Source organism: Salmo salar, chromosome ssa11 (assembly GCF_905237065.1).
Source record: "Salmo salar chromosome ssa11, Ssal_v3.1, whole genome shotgun sequence".
Taxonomy (NCBI): domain Eukaryota; kingdom Metazoa; phylum Chordata; class Actinopteri; order Salmoniformes; family Salmonidae; genus Salmo; species Salmo salar.
In genome coordinates this window covers 94,107,814-94,133,343 of record NC_059452.1, presented here as the reverse complement: position 1 = coordinate 94,133,343, position 25,530 = coordinate 94,107,814, and the positions used below count along the sequence as shown (strand labels likewise).

At 43.0% G+C, this 25,530-nt stretch overlaps 1 protein-coding gene across 3 annotated transcripts in view; it reads right to left on the bottom strand.

Annotated features, from left to right (window-relative positions):
• nrg2a (neuregulin 2a) overlaps positions 1 to 25,530 on the bottom strand; it is a 193,116-nt gene that overhangs the window by 77,514 nt on the left and 90,072 nt on the right. For all 3 annotated transcript variants that reach the window (XM_045690100.1, XM_045690101.1, XM_014129434.2), the window contains exons 2-3: positions 795 to 957; positions 74 to 192 (exon numbers count right to left, since the gene is read on the bottom strand). In XM_045690100.1, the coding sequence (XP_045546056.1) occupies positions 74 to 192; positions 795 to 957 (282 nt within the window). The remainder of the gene's footprint in view (positions 1 to 73; positions 193 to 794; positions 958 to 25,530) is intronic.

Sequence of the window (25,530 nt, the reverse complement as noted above, 5' to 3'; positions counted from 1 at the left end):
CAGACATACACTCTGCATCATGCCAGTATTCCCTCTTCTCTTACAGACAGTTAGGCCATGGCTCAGTACTCACTGCTTTGGACATGAACAGTGCTCGTGGAGTTGGAGTTCCCCAGAAGGTTCTCTGCCACACACGTGTAATTCCCAGAATCCTCCAGCTTGGCTCTGCTGATCTGGACCCTGGAGTTCTTCCTGTGGCAGACACAAACAGTTGACTCAGGGGAACCAAAATGACATGGAAGCACAACAAGTGTCTGGGGACAGAGGACGACAACACAACAGGGGTAGAAGAACCTACTGTAGCCTAGCAACAAAAACGGGGAGTCGCCATACAAACCAGATTAGAGCGGGATAGAAGCCAGTTAGTCAGAGTCGATTTTGATGCAGTTTGTAATTTCAGCAGGTAAGAATTTACAGGAAGGTAAAGATTTGCAATATGGAACACTGAGGAATCTAGGGCCTGTCCCATTCATCAACCCAGTAACCAACTTTAATTTAAAAGGCCACCTAGTCGCTAAACACTTCTACGCTGCAAAGTATACTTTCTGTTATTTCACTAATGAAGGAATTTGCTCACAAATCCCTGGCATACTCTCATAAATAATGTGTCTCTGTGTTGATGTTTCACTTTCGAAAATGCTTTTCATCCTTTGGGTCAGCTGCTAAAAGCATTAGGAGAAAACTACTGAAGGAGAAATTACTGCCACACGGTGACTTTTGACATTTGTCTGTTTTGCTAATACTACCACATGCTAAATATATTAGGAGCTTCAAGGGATTGTAGATGGACTCACTGGCTGGACTTTATTTTGACCTCTCTGCTTTTCTTGAGCTCACTGCCATCTTTGAACCATTTGTAGGTAGGGCTGGGGTTTCCTGTAGCCTCACACTTGACAGTGAGCCTGCTCCCCTCATCCACCATCAGGTTCCTCAACCGCTTCAACTTTGGGGCATTAGCTAAACACAGAGAGAGAAACAGAGGTGATATTAGACATTTTGAAATTAAATGGGACACGCTTGAAATGGGTTTAAGACAAGAGACAGAGAGAGAGAAAGAGAGACAGAGAAAGAGACAGAGAGAAAGAGAAAAACTTTTGGTGTATAATGTTTAGTGTTAATGTCTGATCGTTTTTGTCTTTCTTTTGTTTAAGTCTCTTTGTTGTTTTTTGTCATTGTTGTTTTGTTTATTGTTTATTTCACTTGCTTTGGCAATGTAAACACATTTCCCATGCCAATAAAGCCCATTTGAATTGAAATGAGAGCGTGAGAGAGAGAGGGAGAGGGGAATAGAGAGGGAGATGTGGAGAGAGAGGGGGGGAACATAGAGACCCAGAAAGACAGAAAGAGATTCTCAATTGCATAATCCTCGCGTCCTCTCTCCTTCTCAAAGCCATTGGATGAGGTCCCTCCCCTCTGTCCTTCTCTTCCAATGGGGTTTTGAGGAGGTGAGGAGAGAGGACGTGAGGAGTATGCAACTGAGATTCTCCCAGAGACACAGAAAGACAGACATGTCATGTCACCAAGAGCTCAGCCATCATCTCTCTCGTATAGCCAGATGAGGTCACCAGAGCTCAGCCATCATCTCTCTCGTATAGCCAGATGAGGTCACCAGAGCTCAGCCATCATCTCTCTCGTATAGCCAGATGAGGTCACCAGAGCCCAGCCATCATCTCTCTCGTATAGCCAGATGAGGTCACCAGAGCTCAGCCATCATCTCTCTCGTATAGCCAGATGAGGTCACCAGAGCTCAGCCATCATCTCTCTCGTTTGCTAAGTCAAACGACACTGCTGGTCCTGCTCACACTGCCCTACCCTGTGCTTTGACCTCTTTCTCCCCTCTCTCTCCAGATGAAATCTCGCGTCTTGTGACGGCCGGCCGCCCAACAACCTGCCCACTTGACCCTATCCCCTCCTCTCTTCTCCAGACCATTTCCGGAGACCTTCTCCCCTACCTCACCTCGCTCATCAACGCATCCTTGACCGCTGGCTACGTCCCTTCCGTCTTCAAGAGAGCGAGAGTTGCACCCCTTCTGAAAAAACCTACACTTGATCCCTCCGATGTCAACAACTACAGACCAGTATCCCTTCTTTCCTTTCTCTCCAAAACTCTTGAACGCGCCGTCCTTGGCCAGCTCTCTTGCTATCTCTCTCAGAATGACCTTCTTGATCCTAATCAGTCAGGTTTCAAGACTGGGCATTCAACTGAGACTGCTCTTCTCTGTGTCACGGAGGCTCTCCGCACTGCTAAAGCTAACTCTCTCTCCTCTGCTCTCATCCTTCTAGACCTATCTGCTGCCTTTGATACCGTGAACCATCAGATCCTCCTCTCCACCCTCTCCGAGCTGGGCATCTCCGGCACCGCGCACGCTTGGATTGCGTCCTACCTGACAGGTCGCTCCTACCAGGTGGCGTGGCGAGAATCTGTCTCCGCACCACGTGCTCTCACCACTGGTGTCCCCCAGGGCTCTGTTCTTGGCCCACTCCTATTCTCGCTATACACCAAGTCACTTGGCTCTGTCATATCCTCACATGGTCTCTCATATCATTGCTATGCAGATGACACACAATTAATCTTCTCCTTTCCCCCTTCTGACAACCAGGTGGCGAATCGCATCTCTGCATGTCTGGCAGACATATCAGTGTGGATGACGGATCACCACCTCAAGCTGAACCTCGGCAAGACGGAGCTGCTCTTCCTCCCGGGGAAGGACTGCCCGTTCCATGATCTCGCCATCACGGTTGACAACTCCCTTGTGTCCTCCTCCCAGAGTGCTAAGAGCCTTGGCGTGACCCTGGACAACACCCTGTCGTTCTCCACCAACATCAAGGCGGTGACCCGATCCTGTAGGTTCATGCTCTACAACATTCGCAGAGTACGACCCTGCCTCACACAGGAAGCGGCGCAGGTCCTAATCCAGGCACTTGTCATCTCCCGTCTGGATTATTGCAACTCGCTGTTGGCTGGGCTCCCTGCCTGTGCCATTAAACCCCTACAACTCATCCAGAACGCCGCAGCCCGTCTGGTGTTCAACCTTCCCAAGTTCTCTCACGCCACCCCGCTCCTCCGCTCTCTCCACTGGCTTCCAGTCGAAGCTCGCATCCGCTACAAGACCATGGTGCTTGCCTACAGAGCTGTGAGGGGAACGGCACCTCCGTACCTTCAGGCTCTGATCAGGCCCTACACCCAAACAAGGGCACTCTGTTCATCCACCTCTGGCCTGCTCGCCTCCCTACCTCTGAGGAAGCACAGTTCCCGCTCAGCCCAGTCAAAACTGTTCGCTGCTCTGGCACCCCAATGGTGGAACAAGCTCCCTCACGACGCCAGGACAGCGGAGTCAATCACCACCTTCTGGAGACACCTGAAACCCCACCTCTTCAAGGAATACCTGGGATAGGATAAAGTAATCCTTCTAACCCCCCCTTAAAAGATTTAGATGCACTATTGTAAAGTGGTTGTTCCACTGGATATTATAGGAGAATGCACCAATTTGTAAGTCGCTCTGGATAAGAGCGTCTGCTAAATGATTAAAATGTAAATGTAAATGTATAGCCAGATGAGGTCACCAGAGCTCAGCCTCTCATATCTCTAGACGAAGTCAGAATCACTGTCAAACAGGATACATTTTACATTGTCTTCAATCGAGTAGCTAGTTTCAGTTTTTATGAATGCTTGAAGCAGTATGCTTCACAACTGAATGGAACAAAAAAGCTATTTGGATGATATGCTTCAAAGAACACAAGACATAACTGAACCTAATACCAGAAAAGGGATGAACTGCTCTCAGAATGCAATATCCTCTCAGAACTGCTCTCAGAATGTGATATGCTCTCAGAACTGCTCTCAGAATGCAGTATGCTCTAATAATTCCTCTCAGATTGAGATATGGTCTAAGAGCTGCTCTCAGAATGAGGTATGCTCTAAGAACTGCTCTCAGAATGAGGTATGCTCTCAGAACTGCTCTCAGAATGAGATATGCTCTAAGAGCTGCTCTCAGAATGCATTATGCTCTAAGAACTACTCTTAGAATGCGGAATGCTCTCAGAACTGCTCTCAGAATGCGGAATGCTCTCAGAACTGCTCTCAGAATGCAATATGCTCTAAGAACTGCTCTCAGAATGCATTATGCTCTAAGAACTGCTCTTAGAATGAGATATGCTCTAAGAACTGCTCTCAGAATGCATTATGCTCTAAGAACTGCTCTTAGAATGTGGAATGCTCTCAGAACTGCTCTCAGAATGCAATATGCTCTAAGAACTGCTCTCAGAATGAGATATGCTCTAAGAACGGCTCTCAGAATGCAGTATGCTCTAAGAATTCCTCACAGAATGTGGTATGTTCTCAGAACTGCTCTCAGAATGAGATATGCTCTAAGAACTGCTCTCAGAATGCGATATGCTCTAAGAACTGCTCTCAGAATGCATTATGCTCTAAGAATTCCTCTCAGAATACGAATTTCAAACACAGATTCAACCACAAAGACAAGGGAGGTTTTCCAACGACTCGCAAAGGGCAGCTATTGGTAGATGGGTAAAAATAAAAGAAGCAGACATTGAATATCCCTTTGAGCATGGTGAAGTTATTACACTTAGTTATTATTACAGTTTGGACTACAAAGATACAGGTGTTCCTTCCTAACTCAGTTGCCGGAGAGAAAGGAAACCACTCAGAGACTTCCCCATGTGGCCAGTGGTGACTTTAAAACAATTACAGTGTTTAATGGCTGTGATAGGAGAAAACTGAGGAAGTATCAACAAAATTGTAGATACTCCACAATACTAACGTCATTGACAGAGTGAAGAAAAGGAAGGCTGGATAGAATACAAATATTCCAAAACATGCATCCTGTTTACAGTAAGGCACTAAAGTAAAACTGCAAAAAAATTGGCAAAGAAATTAACTTTATGTCCTGAATACAAAAGCATTATATTTGGGACAAATCCAATACAACACATTACTGAGTACCACTCTCCATATTTTCAGGCATGGTGGTGGCTGCATCATGTTATGGGTATGCCTGTCATCGGCAAGGACTAGGGAGTTTCTTTTAGGATAAATATGAAGGGAATAGAGCTAAGCACATGCTGAATCCTAGAGGAAAACCTGGTTCAGTCTGCTTTCCAACAGACACTGGGAGACAAATTCACCTTTCAGCAGGACATAACCTCAAACACAAGTCCAGCAAGTTGCTTACCAAATGACATTGAATGTTCCTGTCTATCAATGATCAACAACCAAATTGACAGAGCTTGAATATTGTGCAAATATTGTACAATCCAGGTATGCAAAGCCCAGCAAAGCCCAGGTATGCAAAACCCAGAAAGACTCACAGTTGTAATCGCTGCCAAAGGTAATTCTAACATGTATTGACTCAGGGGTGTCAATACTTACGTAAATTCGATATTTCTGTATTTTTTTTAATTTACATTTCCAAATTTCAAAAAACACATTGTCACTTTGTCATTATGGGGTATTGTGTGTAGATGGGTGAGAAAAAAATGGAATCAATTTATAATTCAGGCTGTATTACAACAAAATGTGAAATAAGTCAAGCAGCATGAATACTTTCTGAAGGCACTGTATCCCGATTATGCTTACTTACTTCTCTCGTTCTTCTTATTTCATATTTTTATATCTCGTGTTTTTGTTCTACCTTATGTTATTTTTAGTACTACTTTGATATTGATTACTGCATTGTTGGGTTTAGAGCTTGCAAGAAAGGCATTTCACTCTACTTCTGCATGTTACATTACAACTTAAAACATGAAACTGAAACTAGCTACCTTCTATCACTGGGAATACCTCCGGTTTCCATAGAGTTACAAGGCTAGGGGGTAATGTATCTGAGTTAGCTGCTAAATGCACATATCCATCAAATGGACACATGTCCAGGGTTAGACCATAGAATGCACTGTCATGGCCTGTTAGCTAATGACCAGAGACTATAGAGTCGAGGATTAGAAGAGTGCAGCAGAATGGATGCTTGGAGCCTTAGTGAGCTAGCTAGACAACAGGGAGCCCAGCCCAGCTCTGGAAGGATGGATGGGTGGGTGGAGGGAGGAAGGGAGGGAGGATGGGCTGTAAAGTTTGCGGTCTCCTCCCTCCCTATGGTCCCTGGCCTGCTCTGCTGTCACAGCTGACACCTGCACACATGCTAGTGGAGGACTGGGATTCCCCCAGGATACAGAGGGGAGGGGTGAACACTGGTGAAGGGGAGGGGATTCTCAAGAAGAGGTTTCTGTTTTCTCTCGCTCTCTCTTCTCTGTCAGTTTTTCAGTCACGTTATCACAGTAAGTCATCATGAATTTCCAAATAATTCCCTCATGCCTCAAACCCTGACTCTTATGTCAATATGCTGTTTACAAACTCACAGCAGAGTAGCATACATACTTTTATGGTAGTCAAACATGTTTAGCCTATTCAGCCATTTGGGGTCCAATACAATCAAAAATACAACATAAATGATTATAAGCACTTCAATTAAAACTGGACATGTAGTTGCACCAAAATAATCACCAGTCATCCTAATCTTTTAGGGATTGTCCCACTTCTCCGACCTAGTAAAGAAGACAGGCTATCTGTTCTATAAACCTTTGTGGAAGAAAATGACTAATATTTCTTCAATATCCCTCTGTGGAAATCGCTAGGCGATATTGAGCTCTTCAGAATACAGGGAGGTTTGACAGAATATTTATCAAATAAAATGTTATATGTCACATGCACCGAATACAACGGGTGGAGACTTTACCGTGAAATGCTTAGTTACGACCCCTTCCCAACAATGCAGAGTTAAAAAATGATAATACAAATAAAAAATGTAACACAAGAGGACTAAAATACACAATAATAAAGCTATATACAGGAAGTTCCGGTACCAGCACCATATCACTGTGCAGGGGCACCAGGTACTTGACGTAGATATCTACATAAAGGCAGGACTAAGGTGACTAGGCATCAGGATAGATAATAAAATAAAGAAAAACCCATAAATGAGCAGATGTGTCCAAACATTTGACTGGTACTGTATATATATACATATACACTACCGTTCAACATTTTGGGGTCACTTAGAAATATCTGTGTTTTTGAAAGAAAAGCATTTTTGTCCATTAAAAAACAGCAAACTGGTCAGAAATACAGTATAGACATTGTTAATGTTGTAAAGGACTATTGTAGCTGGAAACTGCAGATTTTTTATGGAATATCTATCTATATAGGCGTACAGAGGCCCATTATCAGCAACCATCACTCCTGTGTTCCAATGGCACATTGTGTTAGCTAATCCAAGTTTATCATTTTAAAAGGCTAATTGATCATTAGAAAACCTTTTTGCAATTATGTTAGCACAGCTGAAAACTGTTGTTCTGATTAAAGAAGCAATAAAACGGGCCCTCTTTAGATTAGTTGAGTATCTGGAGCATCAACATTTGTGGGTTTGATTACAGGCTCAAAATGGCCAGAAACAAAGAACTTTCTTCTGAAACTCGTCAGTCTATTCTTGTTCTAAGAAATGAAGGCTATTCCATGTGAGAAATTGGCAAGAAACTGAAGATCTCGTACAACGCTGTGTACTACTCCCTTCACAGAACAGCGCAAACTGAGAGGAGTGGGAGTGCACAACTGAGCAAGAGGACAAGTACATTAGAGTGTCTAGTTTGAGAAACAGACGCCTAAAAAGTCCTCAACTGGCAGCTTTTTTAAAATAGTACCCGCAAACACCAGTCTCAACGTCAACAGTGAAGAGGTGACGCCGGGATGCTGGCCTTCTAGGCAGAGTTTTTCTGTCCAGTGACTGTGTTCTTTTGCCCATCTTAATCGTTTATTTTTATTGGCCAGTCTGAGATATGGCTTTTTCTTTGCAACTCTGCCTAGAAGGCCAGCATCCGGAGTCGCCTCTTCACTGTTGACGTTGAGGCCGGTGTTTTACCCTATTTGGTAAAAGACCAAGGCCATATTACGGCAAGAACAACTCAAATAAGCAAAGAGAAACGCCAGTCCATCATTACTTTAAGACATGAAGTGCAGTCAATCCGGAAAATGTCAAGAACTTTTCAAGTTTCTTCAAGTGCAGTCGCAAAAACCATCAAGCGCTATGATGAAACTGACTATCATGAGGACCGCCACAGGAATGGAAGACCCAGAGGTACCTCTGCTGCAGAGGTTAAGATCATTACATTTACCAGCCTCAGAAACTGCAGCCCAAATAAACGCTTCACAGAGTTCAAGTAATAGACACATCTCAACATCAACTATTCAGAGGAGACTGTGTGAACCAGGCCTTCATGGTTGAATTGCTGCAAAGAAACCACTACTAAAGGAAACCAATAAGAAGAAGAGACTTGCTTGGGCCAAGAAACACGAGCAGTGGACATTAGACCGGTGGAAATTTGTCCTTTGGTCTGGAGTCCAAATTGGCGATTTTTGGTTACAACTGCTGTCTTTGTGAGACACTTGTGGGTGAAAGGATGATCTGCACATGTGTATTTCCCACCGTGAAGCATGAATGAGGTGTTATCGTGTGGGGGTGCTTTGCTGGTGACACAGTCTGTAATTTATTTAGAATTCAATGCACACTTAACCAGCATGGCTAACACAGCATTCTGCAGCGATACCCCATCCCATCTGGTTTGCTCTTAGTGGGACTATCATTTGTTTTTCAACAGGACAGTGACCCAACACACCTCCAGGCTGTGTAAGGACTATTTTACTGAGAAGGAGAGTGATGGAGTGCTGCATCAGATGACCTGGCCTCCACAATCACCCGACCTCAACCAAATTGAGATGGTTTGGGAATTTGTCGGACCGCAGAGTGAAGGAAAAGCAGCCAACAAGTGCTCAGCATATGTGGGAACTCCTTCAAGACAGTTGGAAAAGCATTGCAGGTGAAGCTGGTTGAGAGAATGCCAAGAGCGTGCAAAACTGTCATTAAGGAAAAGGGTTGCTATTTGAAGAATCTCAAATATAAAATATATTTTGATTTGTTTAACACTTTTTTGGTTACAACATATGTGTTATTTCATAGTTTTGATGTCTTCACTGTTTTTCTACAATGTAGAAAATAGCAAAAATAAAGAAAACCCCTTGAATGAGTAGGTGTTCTAAAACTTTTGACCGGTAGTGTATATATATTTGTAAATGTATTTAACCCCTTATTTTTGGAACGAAACAGTCTCCATATATATCCTGTACTTCCATTCATTTTTTCAACTGGTACCGGGAGACGTTCAGACGAATCTTGTGAGGTCTGTGGGTGTCCTAGAGCAACAACCGACACGTATGTGTTCATGAGAGTCTAATCTTTACAAACCATTTGGATGCTACTGACGATTTTGTGAGAAGACCGATTTTTGGGATATCTCATGGTCTGACAAACACTGCTCTAGCTCTGTCACCTTTCATTGCATACAAAACGATAGATAGATTTAGAGTTGGATAAACTTGGATTCTTTCACAAGGACATATACAGGATACTACCCTCCACAACATAACCTTCACTCCAAATGAAAACTCCAAACCTACAAACTGATTTTGGACAAAATTACCTGGAAGGATTCCTACTAAATAATATTATTATTCCCAAGGACTATACAGCAAATGCTCTGGAAAACCAATGACCAGCAAAAAAAAGCACAACAGAAACCTGAAAATACCATCCAACCTTGAACTGAGTGAGTAATGTTTCATCTGAAGCTACTTTTAATGCCAAGAAGAAAAATACATTACAATAATCTATTTTACTTTATAAGGACTGAATGCTAAATTAAGGCTACCAAGCTTGCTAGGACAGAACAAATCTGGCTCCAACTTCAATTAGCACTGAGGTGTGAAGTGAGAGGTGTAAAAGCCTTTGAGCCCAACAATGGCAGGAGAGTTTCACAGCCTCCCCCACCCAAATGCAGAAGCCTTTGAGGACCCCTGCTCCATGGCATCACTCTGTGCAGATGTTATCACAATACAGTACCCCTTGGATGTAAAAAATTAGAAGGCACAGAAAGAGTACAAAAATAAAATTCCTCGTGAATAATCCAGAGACACTTTTGCTACAAAAATGGGAACATACGGAACTTAATCTTCCACACAGACCATCCCCTGGCACAGTGTTATATTAACCAGACCATCCCCTGGCATGGCACAGTGCTATATTAACCAGACCATCCCCTGGCACAGTGCTATATTAACCAGACCATCCCCGTGGCACAGTGCTATATTAACCAGACCATCGCCTGGCATGGAGCAGTGCTATATTAACACAGACCATCCCCTGGCATGGAGCAGTGCTATATTAACACAGACCATCCCCTGGCATGGCGCAGTGCTATATTAACACAGACCATCCCCTGGCATGGCACAGTGCTATATTAACCAGACCATCCCCTGGCATGGAGCAGTGCTATATTAACACAGACCATCCCCTGGCATGGAGCAGTGCTATATTAACACAGACCATCCCCTGGCATGGAGCAGTGCTATATTAACACAGACCATCCCCTGGCATGGAGCAGTGCTATATTAACACAGACCATCCCCTGGCATGGCGCAGTGCTATATTAACACAGACCATCCCCTGGCATGGCGCGGTGCTATATTAACACAGACCATCCCCTGGCATGGAGCAGTGCTATATTAACACAGACCATCCCCTGGCATGGAGCAGTGCTATATTAACACAGACCATCCCCTGGCATGGAGCAGTGCTATATTAACACAGACCATCCCCTGGCATGGAGCAGTGCTATATTAACACAGACCATCCCCTGGCATGGAGCAGTGCTATATTAACACAGACCATCCCCTGGCATGACACAGTGCTATATTAACACAGACCATCCCCTGGCATGGCACAGTGCTATATTAACACATACCATCCCCTGGCATGGAGCGGTGCTATATTAACACAGACCATCCCCTGGCATGGAGCAGTGCTATATTAACACACTACCCCTCTGTCAAGAGGGCAACCCAAAATAGTTTCAGCTGGACTTACACAGAATCAAAGAGGGAGTGCAGCAGGAGAAGCTCTCTTTTTTGTAATTTTTGTAATTTTTATAAGGATCCCCATTAGTTAATGCCGTAACACTAGCTAATCTTCCTGGGGTCCAACACCAATTAACAAGACATTACAAACAACCACAATCAAGGCTTCACAAACATTCAACAAGTAGACAATACAGATAATTAAAATACCTGACAGTTGATGCTTTCTATTTCCTGTCCAGTCATATGGTCTATCGCGTTAGATGTTCTTTTATTATGTATTTGCATAATATTCATACGGTTAGAGCAATGAAGAGCTAATCTGGCAGCCCTGTTTTGAGCCATTTGGAGCTTTTTTATGTCTTTCTTTGCTGCAGATGACCATATAACCGGACAGTACTCTAAGTGTGATAGAACCAGGGATTGTGCTAGATGTTACATAGCTGAACATGTTCTTGTAACAGCAATTCCCTTACCCATCTTAATAACAATAGTATCTATGTGTTCTGACCATGATAAAGCTGCATCCAACATGACCCCCTAGTAGTTACGTTTTTTTCACTGCTCTACATGTATTCTATTCATTGACCAATTCAATTGTGGATCATCAGCAAGCATATATCTTGAACCAAATACAATATATTTAGTTTTAGAAATGTTCAAACCCAATGTGTTCATATCAACCCACTCAGATACCATTCTTAGTTCACTGCTCAGTACATCTGTTAGCTTATTACATTCTGATGCTGCGCTATACATTGTAGAGTCATCAGCATAGATGACCACTCTTGCTTTGTTCATTACTGAAGGTAAATCATTAGTAAAGATAGAGTAGAGAAGTGGGCCTAGGCAACCTCTTTGAGGAACACCACAGTGTATATCTTTACTGTTTGAAAAGCTACCATTAAAGAACACTTTTTGCCTTCTCCTGGACATAAAGCTTTCCATCCAGGATAGAGCTGCAGACTTAAAACCATAACATTTGAGTTTACCTAGTAACAGTTCATGATCAATTACATCAAAAGCAGCACTGAAATCTAGCAACACTGCACCAACTAACTTCCTGTCATCCATACTCTTTAACGAATCATCTGTCATTTGTGCTAAGGCCGCACTCGTAGAATGCCCTTCTTTATATTCATGCTATCAGAATATGAAACTCGTTATCAGACATTAGAAATAATCTTTGTTTTGTACAGATACAATTTTTAACAATAATTTACTTAACAGAGGCAGCAAGCTTATATGACGACTATTAGAACCAGTGAATGCAGATTTTTTATCCTTAGGTAGTGGAATAACCTTTGACTCTTTCCAGACTTCTGGGCACACCCCATACATCAAGCACTTATAAAAAATCTGAGAGATTGTGGTAGATATTTGCTTAGCTGTAACTCTAAGCAATTTGGCGTCAAGATTGTCTGTACCAGGTGACTTATCATCCGAAAGAGACAACAGCATCCTTTCTACTTGGTGAAATTTGAACATGCATTGCCTCTCCTTCATGATACAATCTTTTAAAAGGGTATATGACATGGAGCCTTTAGTTGTAATCATAGCATTCCTCAACTTGTTCACTTTGCCTGTAAAATATTCATTAAAGTCGTTTGTGATGTCATGTGGTTTTGTAATAAATATACCCTCTGATTCAACAAAAGAGGCAGACATGTTCGAATTCCTACCCATAATAGTGTTGAACATTCTCCATAGCTTTTTCCCATCACCCTTTACTTCATCAATTTTGTGCTGATAGAATCCCTTCTTCTTTCCTTTCTTTAGCTTGGTCACATGATTTCTTAATTTACAATAACTTTGCTTATCAAACAGAGTGCCACATTTATCTGATACTTTTTGGCATCATAACGTTGAATTATTACATTTCTTAGCTCATCATCAATCCATGGGGCACAATTTGACCTCACAGTGCATTTTCTTAAAGGGATTAAAAAGCTTATCAGCTATTCTCATAAATAATTTCATAAACAAACTTCATGACATTTCAGGATCATCCTTACTACACACCTCTAACCATTGAACATTCTTAATCTCATCCACAAATGAGTCCTGATTGAAACCTCTGTAGGACCTGCGGCAGATTACCTTAGGGCCAGAATTTGGTATTTTAGTTTTCCTAGTGAGTGAAACCAAGTTATGATCACTGCAACCTAGTGCCACTGATACAGCTTTAGAACAATGTTCAGCCATGTTAGTAAAAATGTGATCAATACAAGTTGATGATGTGATACCGTACCTATTAGTGAACGTTCTGGTTGGTAATGTCATAACTTGGGTCAGATTACATACATTGGCAACAGAAATAAGTGTATTTCTCATTGGACAGTTGGTGTTTAAAAAAAATCAATATTCATATCTCCCCCAAAATATGTTTCCCTATTTTCATCAGATACCTTATCCAACATTTTGCAAATTCCATCAAGATATTTCACATCAGCACTAGGTGGCCTATAGTAGCAACCAACTAGTATAGGTTTCAAATGTGGTAAATGCACCTGAACCCATAGTGCCTCTAATCCATTCAACATTAAGTCCTTACATTCTTTTACTGGAATATGATTCTGGATGTAAACTGCAGCTCCAGCCCATATCTATTTCTGTCCCTCCTGAACAAATTGTATCCATGTATAGAGATCTCAGCATCCTCAAAAGAAGAGTCCAAGTAAGTCTCTGATATTGCCAATACATTAATATTGTTTGACTGCACTAGACAGCATATTTCATGAATTTTGTTTTTAAACTGCATATATTCAAATGAGCAATTAACAGACCTTTCTTTGGTAGCTTTACAGTATGTATATGTCCAAACATGAATCAGCAGATGGAATCTGAGAGAGAGATACTCAGTCAGTCAGTGTGTGTGTGTGTGTGTGTGTGTGTGTGTGTGTGTGTGTGTGTGTGTGTGTGTGTGTGTGTGTGTGTGTGTGTGTGTGTGTGTGTGTGTGTGTGTGTGTGTGTGTGTGTGTGTGTGTGTGGCGGAAATACTTGTGTCTGTCGCTCCTCCTAACTCCATGGGAGGGAGGTTGAACAATCAGTTTGTCATACCTCAGATATGCTGTCACCTCGTTCTCTTGCAGCCTTCATGGCTGGTATTAGTTCCTTTCTTCTTTGACGGACTGCATCTGAGAAATCCTCATTGATGAAGATGAAGGACCCGTTAAGGCGTTTGGATTTTCAAGGACTGTAAGCTTATCCTTGAAGCTGAGGAATTTCACAACAATTGGCCTGGGTCTGGCTCCATTGGCACCACCATTGGCAGCACCAGTGCCCCCTAGTTTCCCACACTGGTGAGCACGTTCCAGCTCAACCTGTTGATCCAATTGTAGCTCCTCAGAAAACAGCTTTCGAACTTTGTCCTCTGATTCAGCCCGTGTCTCACTTTGGCTCTCCTGGATACCATCTATTACAAGATGATTTCTCCTGGATTGCCCATCCAGGTAATCAGCCTTCCCAGACATGTTCTGGAGGCCCTCCCTGACTGTGGTGATTTCATTCTGCCTTCCCAGACATGTTCTGGAGGCCCTCCCTGACTGTGGTGATTTCATTCTGCCTTCCCAGACATGTTCTAGAGGACCTCCCTGACTGTGGTGATTTCATTCTGCCTTCCCAGACATGTTCTGCAGGACCTCCCTGACTGTGGTGATTTCATTCTGCCTTCCCAGACATGTTCTAGAGGACCTCCCTGACTGTGGTGATTTCATTCTGCCTTCCCAGACATGTTCTGCAGGACCTCCCTGACTGTGGTGATTTCATTCTGCCTTCCCAGACATGTTCTGGAGGCCCTCCCTGACTGTGGTGATTTCATTCTGCCTTCCCAGACATGTTCTGGAGGACCTCCCTGACTGTGGTGATTTCATTCTGCCTTCCCAGACATGTTCTGGAGGCCCTCCCTGACTGTGGTGATTTCATTCTGCCTTCCCAGACATGTTCTGGAGGCCCTCCCTGACTGTGGGGATTTCATTCTGCCTTCCCAGACATGTTCTAGAGGACCTCCCTGACTGTGGTGATTTCATTCTGCCTTCTCAGACATGTTCTGGAGGACCTCCCTGACTGTGGTGATTTCATTCCGCATAGACGAACAGTTTCTGGGAAGTGTATCCTGTGTGGTCTTCAATACATCCACATCCTTCTGTGTGAACTGAAGGCTTGTTTTAATGTCTTGTACATCTTTAGTCAGGTCGTCCAGCCGTTTGTTTTGTGAAGCTTTAAAGTTATTTTCCTGCTGGAGTATAATTTCCTTATAGAAAACGTACCTGCCCAGCAGAGATGTGATCCTCATCTTTTTCGAAGGCATGATAGTAATGATAGTAGGATGAGCCCTCTATTCACTCCGTGAAATGAGAGATGCCGGCAGTAGAAAACTCTGGAAATCGGTGGTCCTAAAACCAAGACAAATCGAAGTGCGGTCCTAGCCACAAGGGCTACCCGCTTAGCGTGCTAGGTATCCGGTAAGAGTAGCCCAGGTCGCCTAGCTTGATAGCTAGCAGCTAGGCTAGCTGCTTTGCCAATGTATAACCACCTTGTTAGAGCTAGGATCCCGGGACATATATCAGTGGTCCCAGCGTTAACCCTAACTGTGTCCCAGGATCCAGATATGAATAGGAAAACTATTGTATACTTTTATTAGCTAATTAGGTAGTTTATTGTTACAGCAAAATAAACCGAGTCTCTAGTCTCGTACTGCGTGTGTTGATGACGTTGTCATGTGCCAAGCTTGTAGCTGAGGGAGTCTTTTGATAAAGACTCCCTCACCCCAGCCGAGAGAGACCAGACCTCTTCCTTTAAAACCCCACAGACGAGCAACCCCAAGTGGAAAGTCAACTGCCCAGGAAAGAGCACTACTCCCTCACTGAAATGAAGGATAATTTCAGTCCAGTCAGCAAAGACCCAGACAACAGTCCAGCACAACAACACTCCCCTCAACCAGACCCAGAGAGCTGGAGAGGGACAGAGACATGTCTGCACTCTGGACTGTGGTGAGACAACTTCAACAGGAGAAAGAGCAGGAGAGGAAAGAGGAGGCCCAGCGGCAGGATAAGATGAGAGCACTAGAGGAGGAGGTGAGAGTGCTGGAGGAGGAGGTGAGAAATATGAAGTGAGACAGAGAACAGCCCATGAGAGAGCTGGCCATTCCCTTAGAGAAGCCAGCAGAACAGTCCAACTCAGATCCTCAACAAAATCTCGACACCACAGCAGGACAGTCCACCCTAGACCCTGACCATAGCCTAGACATCACGGCAGGACAGATACATGAAGAACCCCAACCCCAGGGGACCCCACCCTCTCCTAGCACCTCCCCCTGTCAGACCCCTTGACAATACCCCCACACCCACTAAGGACACACACAAGCCACAGATTTTACTCCTTATGGACTCAACCAGGAAATATATACAAGAAAATAAACTTTTTCCCAAACAGACATTGTCTAAACTCTGGTGTCCAAACAACCAGCGCACCCTAGACCTTCTGTCTGAGGACCAACTAGGGTCACCAAGCCACATAATATATACACAAGCACAAACAAACTGAGAGCAGAGCAGGAAAGGGTGGCCACAGCACTCAAGGGAGTGATTGAAAAAGCTCCTTCTACTTTCCCCAACGCACAAGTGGTTATCTCCACCCTGCTACCACAAAAATACTTTCATCCTGCTAGTCACACATACGCCCAGGTTGTGAGCAGGCAAACAGGCCTAACCCCCACTCTTACACTAGCCCAAGCTAATGGTATGTATCAGATGCTCAGCAGGCTCTGCTCACACTTACTGGTATGAGGCCAAACCACATGATTAACAACATTGGACACTTTATGGAACACAAAGTCTTCACTATTTCATCTTGGAATATCTAAGGTCTGACATTATCTGCCTTTGACCTAAAGAGCAGGAACCCGGACTTCACCAAAGATATTAGAAATACAGACATTGTCATCCTACAACAAACATGGTATAGAGGAGATGGACCAACTGGTTGCCCTCTAGGTTTCTTCATGCATCGCGATGACAGAAACAAACATCTCTCTGGTAAGAAGAAGGGCGGGGTGTATACCTTATGATTAACGACTCATGGTGTAATCACAACAACACACAGGAACTCAAGTCCTTTTGTTCACCTGACCTAGAATTCCTTACAATCAAATGCCGACCGCATTATTTTCCAAGAGAATTCTCTTCGATTATAGTCACAGCCGTGTATATCCCCCCTCCCTCCAAGCCCCACACAGATACCTCGTCGGCCCTGAAAGAACTTCACTGGACTCTATGTAAACTGGAAACCAATACATCCTGAGACTGCATTTATTGTAGCTGGGGATTTTAACAAAGCTAACCTGAGAACATGACTTCCTAAATTCTATCAGCATATCAAATGCGAGACACAAGCTGGTAACGTTCTGGATCATTGCTACTCTAACTTCCGCGATGCATACAAAGCCCTCCCTCGCCCTGCCTTCGACAAATCTGACCATGACTCCATTTTGTTGCTCCCAGCCTATAGACAGAAACTAAAACAGGAAACGCCAGTGCTCAGGTCTAGCCAACGCTGGTCTGACCAATCGGATTCCACGCTTCAAGATTGCTACGATCACGTGGACTGGGATATGTTCCGGATAGCCTCAGACAATAACATTGATGTATACGCTGACTGTGTGAGTGAGTTTATTAGGAAGTGCATCGGAGATGTTGTACCCACTGTGACTAATAAAACCTTTCCTATCCCAATTCCAGTCTGCTGTCCCCACATGCTTCAAGATGGCCACCATTGTTCCTGTTCCCAAGAAAGCTAAGGTAACTGAACTAAATTACTATCGCCCGTTGCACTCACTTCTGTCATCATGAAGTGCTTTGAGAGACTAGTCAAGGATCATATCACCTCCACCCTACCTGATACATTAGACCCACTCCGATTTGCTTCCCACCCCAATAGGTCCACTGACGATGCAATCACCATCACACTGCACACTGCCCTATTCCACTTGGACAAGAGGAATACCTATGTAAGAATGCTGTTCATCGACTACAGCTCAGCATTTAACACCATAGTACCCTCCAAACTCGTCATTAAGCTCGAGACCCTGGGTCTCGACCCCACCCTGTGCAACTGGGTCCTGGACTTTCTGACGGGCCGCCCCCAGGTGGTGAGGGTAGGAAACAACATCTCCACCCCGTTCTCAGCCCTCTCCTGTACTCCCTGTTCACCCATGACTGCGTGGCCATGCACGCTTCCAACTCAATCATCAAGTTTGCAGACGACACAACAGTGGTAGGCTTGATTACCAACAATGACGAGACGGCCTACAGGGAGGAGGTGAGGGCCCTCGGAGTGTGGTGTCAGGAAAATAACCTCTCACTCAACGTCAACAAAAAAAGGAGATGATCGTGGACTTCAGGAAACCGCAGAGGTAGCACCCCCCTATCTACATAAACCGGACCGCAGTGGAGAAGGTGGTTAGTTTTAAGTTCCTTGGCATACACATCACGGACAAACTGAAATGTTCCAATGGCACATTGTGTTAGCTAATCCAAGTTTATCATTTTAAAAGGCTAATTGATCATTAGAAAACCTTTTTGCAATTATGTTAGCACAGCTGAAAACTGTTGTTCTGATTAAAGAAGCAATAAAACGGGCCCTCTTTAGATTAGTTGAGTATCTGGAGCATCAACATTTGTGGGTTTGATTACAGGCTCAAAATGGCCAGAAACAAAGAACTTTCTTCTGAAACTCGTCAGTCTATTCTTGTTCTAAGAAATGAAGGCTATTCCATGTGAGAAATTGCCAAGAAACTGAAGATCTCGTACAACGCTGTGTACTACTCCCTTCACAGAACAGCGCAAACTGAGAGGAGTGGGAGTGCACAACTGAGCAAGAGGACAAGTACATTAGAGTGTCTAGTTTGAGAAACAGACGCCTCAAAAGTCCTCAACTGGCAGCTTTTTTAAAATAGTACCCGCAAACACCAGTCTCAACGTCAACAGTGAAGAGGTGACGCCGGGATGCTGGCCTTCTAGGCAGAGTTTTTCTGTCCAGTGACTGTGTTCTTTTGCCCATCTTAATCGTTTATTTTTATTGGCCAGTCTGAGATATGGCTTTTTCTTTGCAACTCTGCCTAGAAGGCCAGCATCCGGAGTCACCTCTTCACTGTTGACGTTGAGGCCGGTGTTTTACCCTATTTGGTAAAAGACCAAGGCCATATTACGGCAAGAACAACTCAAATAAGCAAAGAGAAACGCCAGTCCATCATTACTTTAAGACATGAAGTGCAGTCAATCCGGAAAATGTCAAGAACTTTTCAAGTTTCTTCAAGTGCAGTCGCAAAAACCATCAAGCGCTATGATGAAACTGACTATCATGAGGACCGCCACAGGAATGGAAGACCCAGAGGTACCTCTGCTGCAGAGGTTAAGATCATTACATTTACCAGCCTCGGAAACTGCAGCCCAAATAAACGCTTCACAGAGTTCAAGTAATAGACACATCTCAACATCAACTATTCAGAGGAGACTGTGTGAACCAGGCCTTCATGGTTGAATTGCTGCAAAGAAACCACTACTAAAGGAAACCAATAAGAAGAAGAGACTTGCTTGGGCCAAGAAACACGAGCAGTGGACATTAGACCGGTGGAAATTTGTCCTTTGGTCTGGAGTCCAAATTGGCGATTTTTGGTTACAACTGCTGTCTTTGTGAGACACTTGTGGGTGAAAGGATGATCTGCACATGTGTATATCCCACCGTGAAGCATGAATGAGGTGTTATCGTGTGGGGGTGCTTTGCTGGTGACACAGTCTGTAATTTATTTAGAATTCAATGCACACTTAACCAGCATGGCTAACACAGCATTCTGCAGCGATACCCCATCCCATCTGGTTTGCTCTTAGTGGGACTATCATTTGTTTTTCAACAGGACAGTGACCCAACACACCTCCAGGCTGTGTAAGGACTATTTTACTGAGAAGGAGAGTGATGGAGTGCTGCATCAGATGACCTGGCCTCCACAATCACCCGACCTCAACCAAATTGAGATGGTTTGGGAATTTGTCGGACCGCAGAGTGAAGGAAAAGCAGCCAACAAGTGCTCAGCATATGTGGGAACTCCTTCAAGACAGTTGGAAAAGCATTGCAGGTGAAGCTGGTTGAGAGAATGCCAAGAGCGTGCAAAACTGTCATTAAGGAAAAGGGTTGCTATTTGAAGAATCTCAAATATAAAATATATTTTGATTTGTTTAACACTTTTTTGGTTACAACATATGTGTTATTTCATAGTTTTGATGTCTTCACTGTTTTTCTACAATGTAGAAAATAGCAAAAATAAAGAAAACCCCTTGAATGAGTAGGTGTTCTAAAACTTTTGACCGGTAGTGTATATATATTTGTAAATGTATTTAACCCCTTATTTTTGGAACGAAACAGTCTCCATATATATCCTGTACTTCCATTCATTTTTTCAACTGGTACCGGGAGACGTTCAGACGAATCTTGTGAGGTCTGTGGGTGTCCTAGAGCAACAACCGACACGTATGTGTTCATGAGAGTCTAATCTTTACAAACCATTTGGATGCTACTGACGATTTTGTGAGAAGACCGATTTTTGGGATATCTCATGGTCTGACAAACACTGCTCTAGCTCTGTCACCTTTCATTGCATACAAAACGATAGATAGATTTAGAGTTGGATAAACTTGGATTCTTTCACAAGGACATATACAGGATACTACCCTCCACAACATAACCTTCACTCCAAATGAAAACTCCAAACCTACAAACTGATTTTGGACAAAATTACCTGGAAGGATTCCTACTAAATAATATTATTATTCCCAAGGACTATACAGCAAATGCTCTGGAAAACCAATGACCAGCAAAAAAAAGCACAACAGAAACCTGAAAATACCATCCAACCTTGAACTGAGTGAGTAATGTTTCATCTGAAGCTACTTTTAATGCCAAGAAGAAAAATACATTACAATAATCTATTTTACTTTATAAGGACTGAATGCTAAGTTAAGGCTACCAAGCTTGCTTGGACAGAACAAATCTGGCTCCAACTTCAATTAGCACTGAGGTGTGAAGTGAGAGGTGTAAAAGCCTTTGAGCCCAACAATGGCAGGAGAGTTTCACAGCCTCCCCCACCCAAATGCAGAAGCCTTTGAGGACCCCTGCTCCATGGCATCACTCTGTGCAGATGTTATCACAATACAGTACCCCTTGGATGTAAAAAATTAGAAGGCACAGAAAGAGTACAAAAATAAAATTCCTCGTGAATAATCCAGAGACACTTTTGCTACAAAAATGGGAACATACGCAACTTAATCTTCCACACAGACCATCCCCTGGCACAGTGTTATATTAACCAGACCATCCCCTGGCATGGCACAGTGCTATATTAACCAGACCATCCCCTGGCACAGTGCTATATTAACCAGACCATCCCCTGGCATGGCACAGTGCTATATTAACCAGACCATCGCCTGGCATGGAGCAGTGCTATATTAACACAGACCATCCCCTGGCATGGAGCAGTGCTATATTAACACAGACCATCCCCTGGCATGGCACAGTGCTATATTAACCAGACCATCCCCTGGCATGGCACAGTGCTATATTAACCAGACCATCCCCTGGCATGGAGCAGTGCTATATTAACACAGACCATCCCCTGGCATGGAGCAGTGCTATATTAACACAGACCATCCCCTGGCATGGAGCAGTGCTATATTAACACAGACCATCCCCTGGCATGACACAGTGCTATATTAACACAGACCATCCCCTGGCATGGCACAGTGCTATATTAACACATACCATCCCCTGGCATGGAGCGGTGCTATATTAACACAGACCATCCCCTGGCATGGAGCAGTGCTATATTAACACAGACCATCCCCTGGCATGGAGCAGTGCTATATTAACACAGACCATCCCCTGGCATGGAGCAGTGCTATATTAACACAGACCATCCCCTGGCATGGAGCAGTGCTATATTAACACAGACCATCCCCTGGCATGGAGCAGTGCTATATTAACACAGACCATCCCCTGGCATGACACAGTGCTATATTAACACAGACCATCCCCTGGCATGGCACAGTGCTATATTAACACATACCATCCCCTGGCATGGAGCGGTGCTATATTAACACAGACCATCCCCTGGCATGGAGCAGTGCTATATTAACACACTACCCCTCTGTCAAGAGGGCAACCCAAAATAGTTTCAGCTGGACTTACACAGAATCAAAGAGGGAGTGCAGCAGGAGAAGCTCTCTTTTTTGTAATTTTTGTAATTTTTATAAGGATCCCCATTAGTTAATGCCGTAACACTAGCTAATCTTCCTGGGGTCCAACACCAATTAACAAGACATTACAAACAACCACAATCAAGGCTTCACAAACATTCAACAAGTAGACAATACAGATAATTAAAATACCTGACAGTTGATGCTTTCTATTTCCTGTCCAGTCATATGGTCTATCGCGTTAGATGTTCTTTTATTATGTATTTGCATAATATTCATACGGTTAGAGCAATGAAGAGCTAATCTGGCAGCCCTGTTTTGAGCCATTTGGAGCTTTTTTATGTCTTTCTTTGCTGCAGATGACCATATAACCGGACAGTACTCTAAGTGTGATAGAACCAGGGATTGTGCTAGATGTTACATAGCTGAACATGTTCTTGTAACAGCAATTCCCTTACCCATCTTAATAACAATAGTATCTATGTGTTCTGACCATGATAAAGCTGCATCCAACATGACCCCTAGTAGTTACGTTTTTTTCACTGCTCTACATGTATTCTATTCATTGACCAATTCAATTGTGGATCATCAGCAAGCATATATCTTGAACCAAATACAATATATTTAGTTTTAGAAATGTTCAAACCCAATGTGTTCATATCAACCCACTCAGATACCATTCTTAGTTCACTGCTCAGTACATCTGTTAGCTTATTACATTCTGATGCTGCGCTATACATTGTAGAGTCATCAGCATAGATGACCACTCTTGCTTTGTTCATTACTGAAGGTAAATCATTAGTAAAGATAGAGTAGAGAAGTGGGCCTAGGCAACCTCTTTGAGGAACACCACAGTGTATATCTTTACTGTTTGAAAAGCTACCATTAAAGAACACTTTTTGCCTTCTCCTGGACATAAAGCTTTCCATCCAGGATAGAGCTGCAGACTTAAAACCATAACATTTGAGTTTACCTAGTAACAGTTCATGATCAATTACATCAAAAGCAGCACTGAAATCTAGCAACACTGCACCAACTAACTTCCTGTCATCCATACTCTTTAACGAATCATCTGTCATTTGTGCTAAGGCCGCACTCGTAGAATGCCCTTCTTTATATTCATGCTATCAGAATATGAAACTCGTTATCAGACATTAGAAATAATCTTTGTTTTGTACAGATACAATTTTTAACAATAATTTACTTAACAGAGGCAGCAAGCTTATATGACGACTATTAGAACCAGTGAATGCAGATTTTTTATCCTTAGGTAGTGGAATAACCTTTGACTCTTTCCAGACTTCTGGGCACACCCCATACATCAAGCACTTATAAAAAATCTGAGAGATTGTGGTAGATATTTGCTTAGCTGTAACTCTAAGCAATTTGGCGTCAAGATTGTCTGTACCAGGTGACTTATCATCCGAAAGAGACAACAGCATCCTTTCTACTTGGTGAAATTTGAACATGCATTGCCTCTCCTTCATGATACAATCTTTTAAAAGGGTATATGACATGGAGCCTTTAGTTGTAATCATAGCATTCCTCAACTTGTTCACTTTGCCTGTAAAATATTCATTAAAGTCGTTTGTGATGTCATGTGGTTTTGTAATAAATATACCCTCTGATTCAACAAAAGAGGCAGACATGTTCGAATTCCTACCCATAATAGTGTTGAACATTCTCCATAGCTTTTTCCCATCACCCTTTACTTCATCAATTTTGTGCTGATAGAATCCCTTCTTCTTTCCTTTCTTTAGCTTGGTCACATGATTTCTTAATTTACAATAACTTTGCTTATCAAACAGAGTGCCACATTTATCTGATACTTTTTGGCATCATAACGTTGAATTATTACATTTCTTAGCTCATCATCAATCCATGGGGCACAATTTGACCTCACAGTGCATTTTCTTAAAGGGATTAAAAAGCTTATCAGCTATTCTCATAAATAATTTCATAAACAAACTTCATGACATTTCAGGATCATCCTTACTACACACCTCTAACCATTGAACATTCTTAATCTCATCCACAAATGAGTCCTGATTGAAACCTCTGTAGGACCTGCGGCAGATTACCTTAGGGCCAGAATTTGGTATTTTAGTTTTCCTAGTGAGTGAAACCAAGTTATGATCACTGCAACCTAGTGCCACTGATACAGCTTTAGAACAATGTTCAGCCATGTTAGTAAAAATGTGATCAATACAAGTTGATGATGTGATACCGTACCTATTAGTGAACGTTCTGGTTGGTAATGTCATAACTTGGGTCAGATTACATACATTGGCAACAGAAATAAGTGTATTTCTCATTGGACAGTTGGTGTTTAAAAAAATCAATATTCATATCTCCCCCAAAATATGTTTCCCTATTTTCATCAGATACCTTATCCAACATTTTGCAAATTCCATCAAGATATTTCACATCAGCACTAGGTGGCCTATAGTAGCAACCAACTAGTATAGGTTTCAAATGTGGTAAATGCACCTGAACCCATAGTGCCTCTAATCCATTCAACATTAAGTCCTTACATTCTTTTACTGGAATATGATTCTGGATGTAAACTGCAGCTCCAGCCCATATCTATTTCTGTCCCTCCTGAACAAATTGTATCCATGTATAGAGATCTCAGCATCCTCAAAAGAAGAGTCCAAGTAAGTCTCTGATATTGCCAATACATTAATATTGTTTGACTGCACTAGACAGCATATTTCATGAATTTTGTTTTTTAAACTGCATATATTCAAATGAGCAATTAACAGACCTTTCTTTGGTAGCTTTACAGTATGTATATGTCCAAACATGAATCAGCAGATGGAATCTGAGAGAGAGATACTCAGTCAGTCAGTGTGTGTGTGTGTGTGTGTGTGTGTGTGTGTGTGTGTGTGTGTGTGTGTGTGTGTGTGTGTGTGTGTGTGTGTGTGTGTGTGTGTGTGTGTGTGTGTGTGTGTGTGTGTGTGTGTGTGTGTGTGTGTGTGGCCGGAAATACTTGTGTCTGTCGCTCCTCCTAACTCCATGGGAGGGAGGTTGAACAATCAGTTTGTCATACCTCAGATATGCTGTCACCTCGTTCTCTTGCAGCCTTCATGGCTGGTATTAGTTCCTTTCTTCTTTGACGGACTGCATCTGAGAAATCCTCATTGATGAAGATGAAGGACCCGTTAAGGCGTTTGGATTTTCAAGGACTGTAAGCTTATCCTTGAAGCTGAGGAATTTCACAACAATTGGCCTGGGTCTGGCTCCATTGGCACCACCATTGGCAGCACCAGTGCCCCCTAGTTTCCCACACTGGTGAGCACGTTCCAGCTCAAC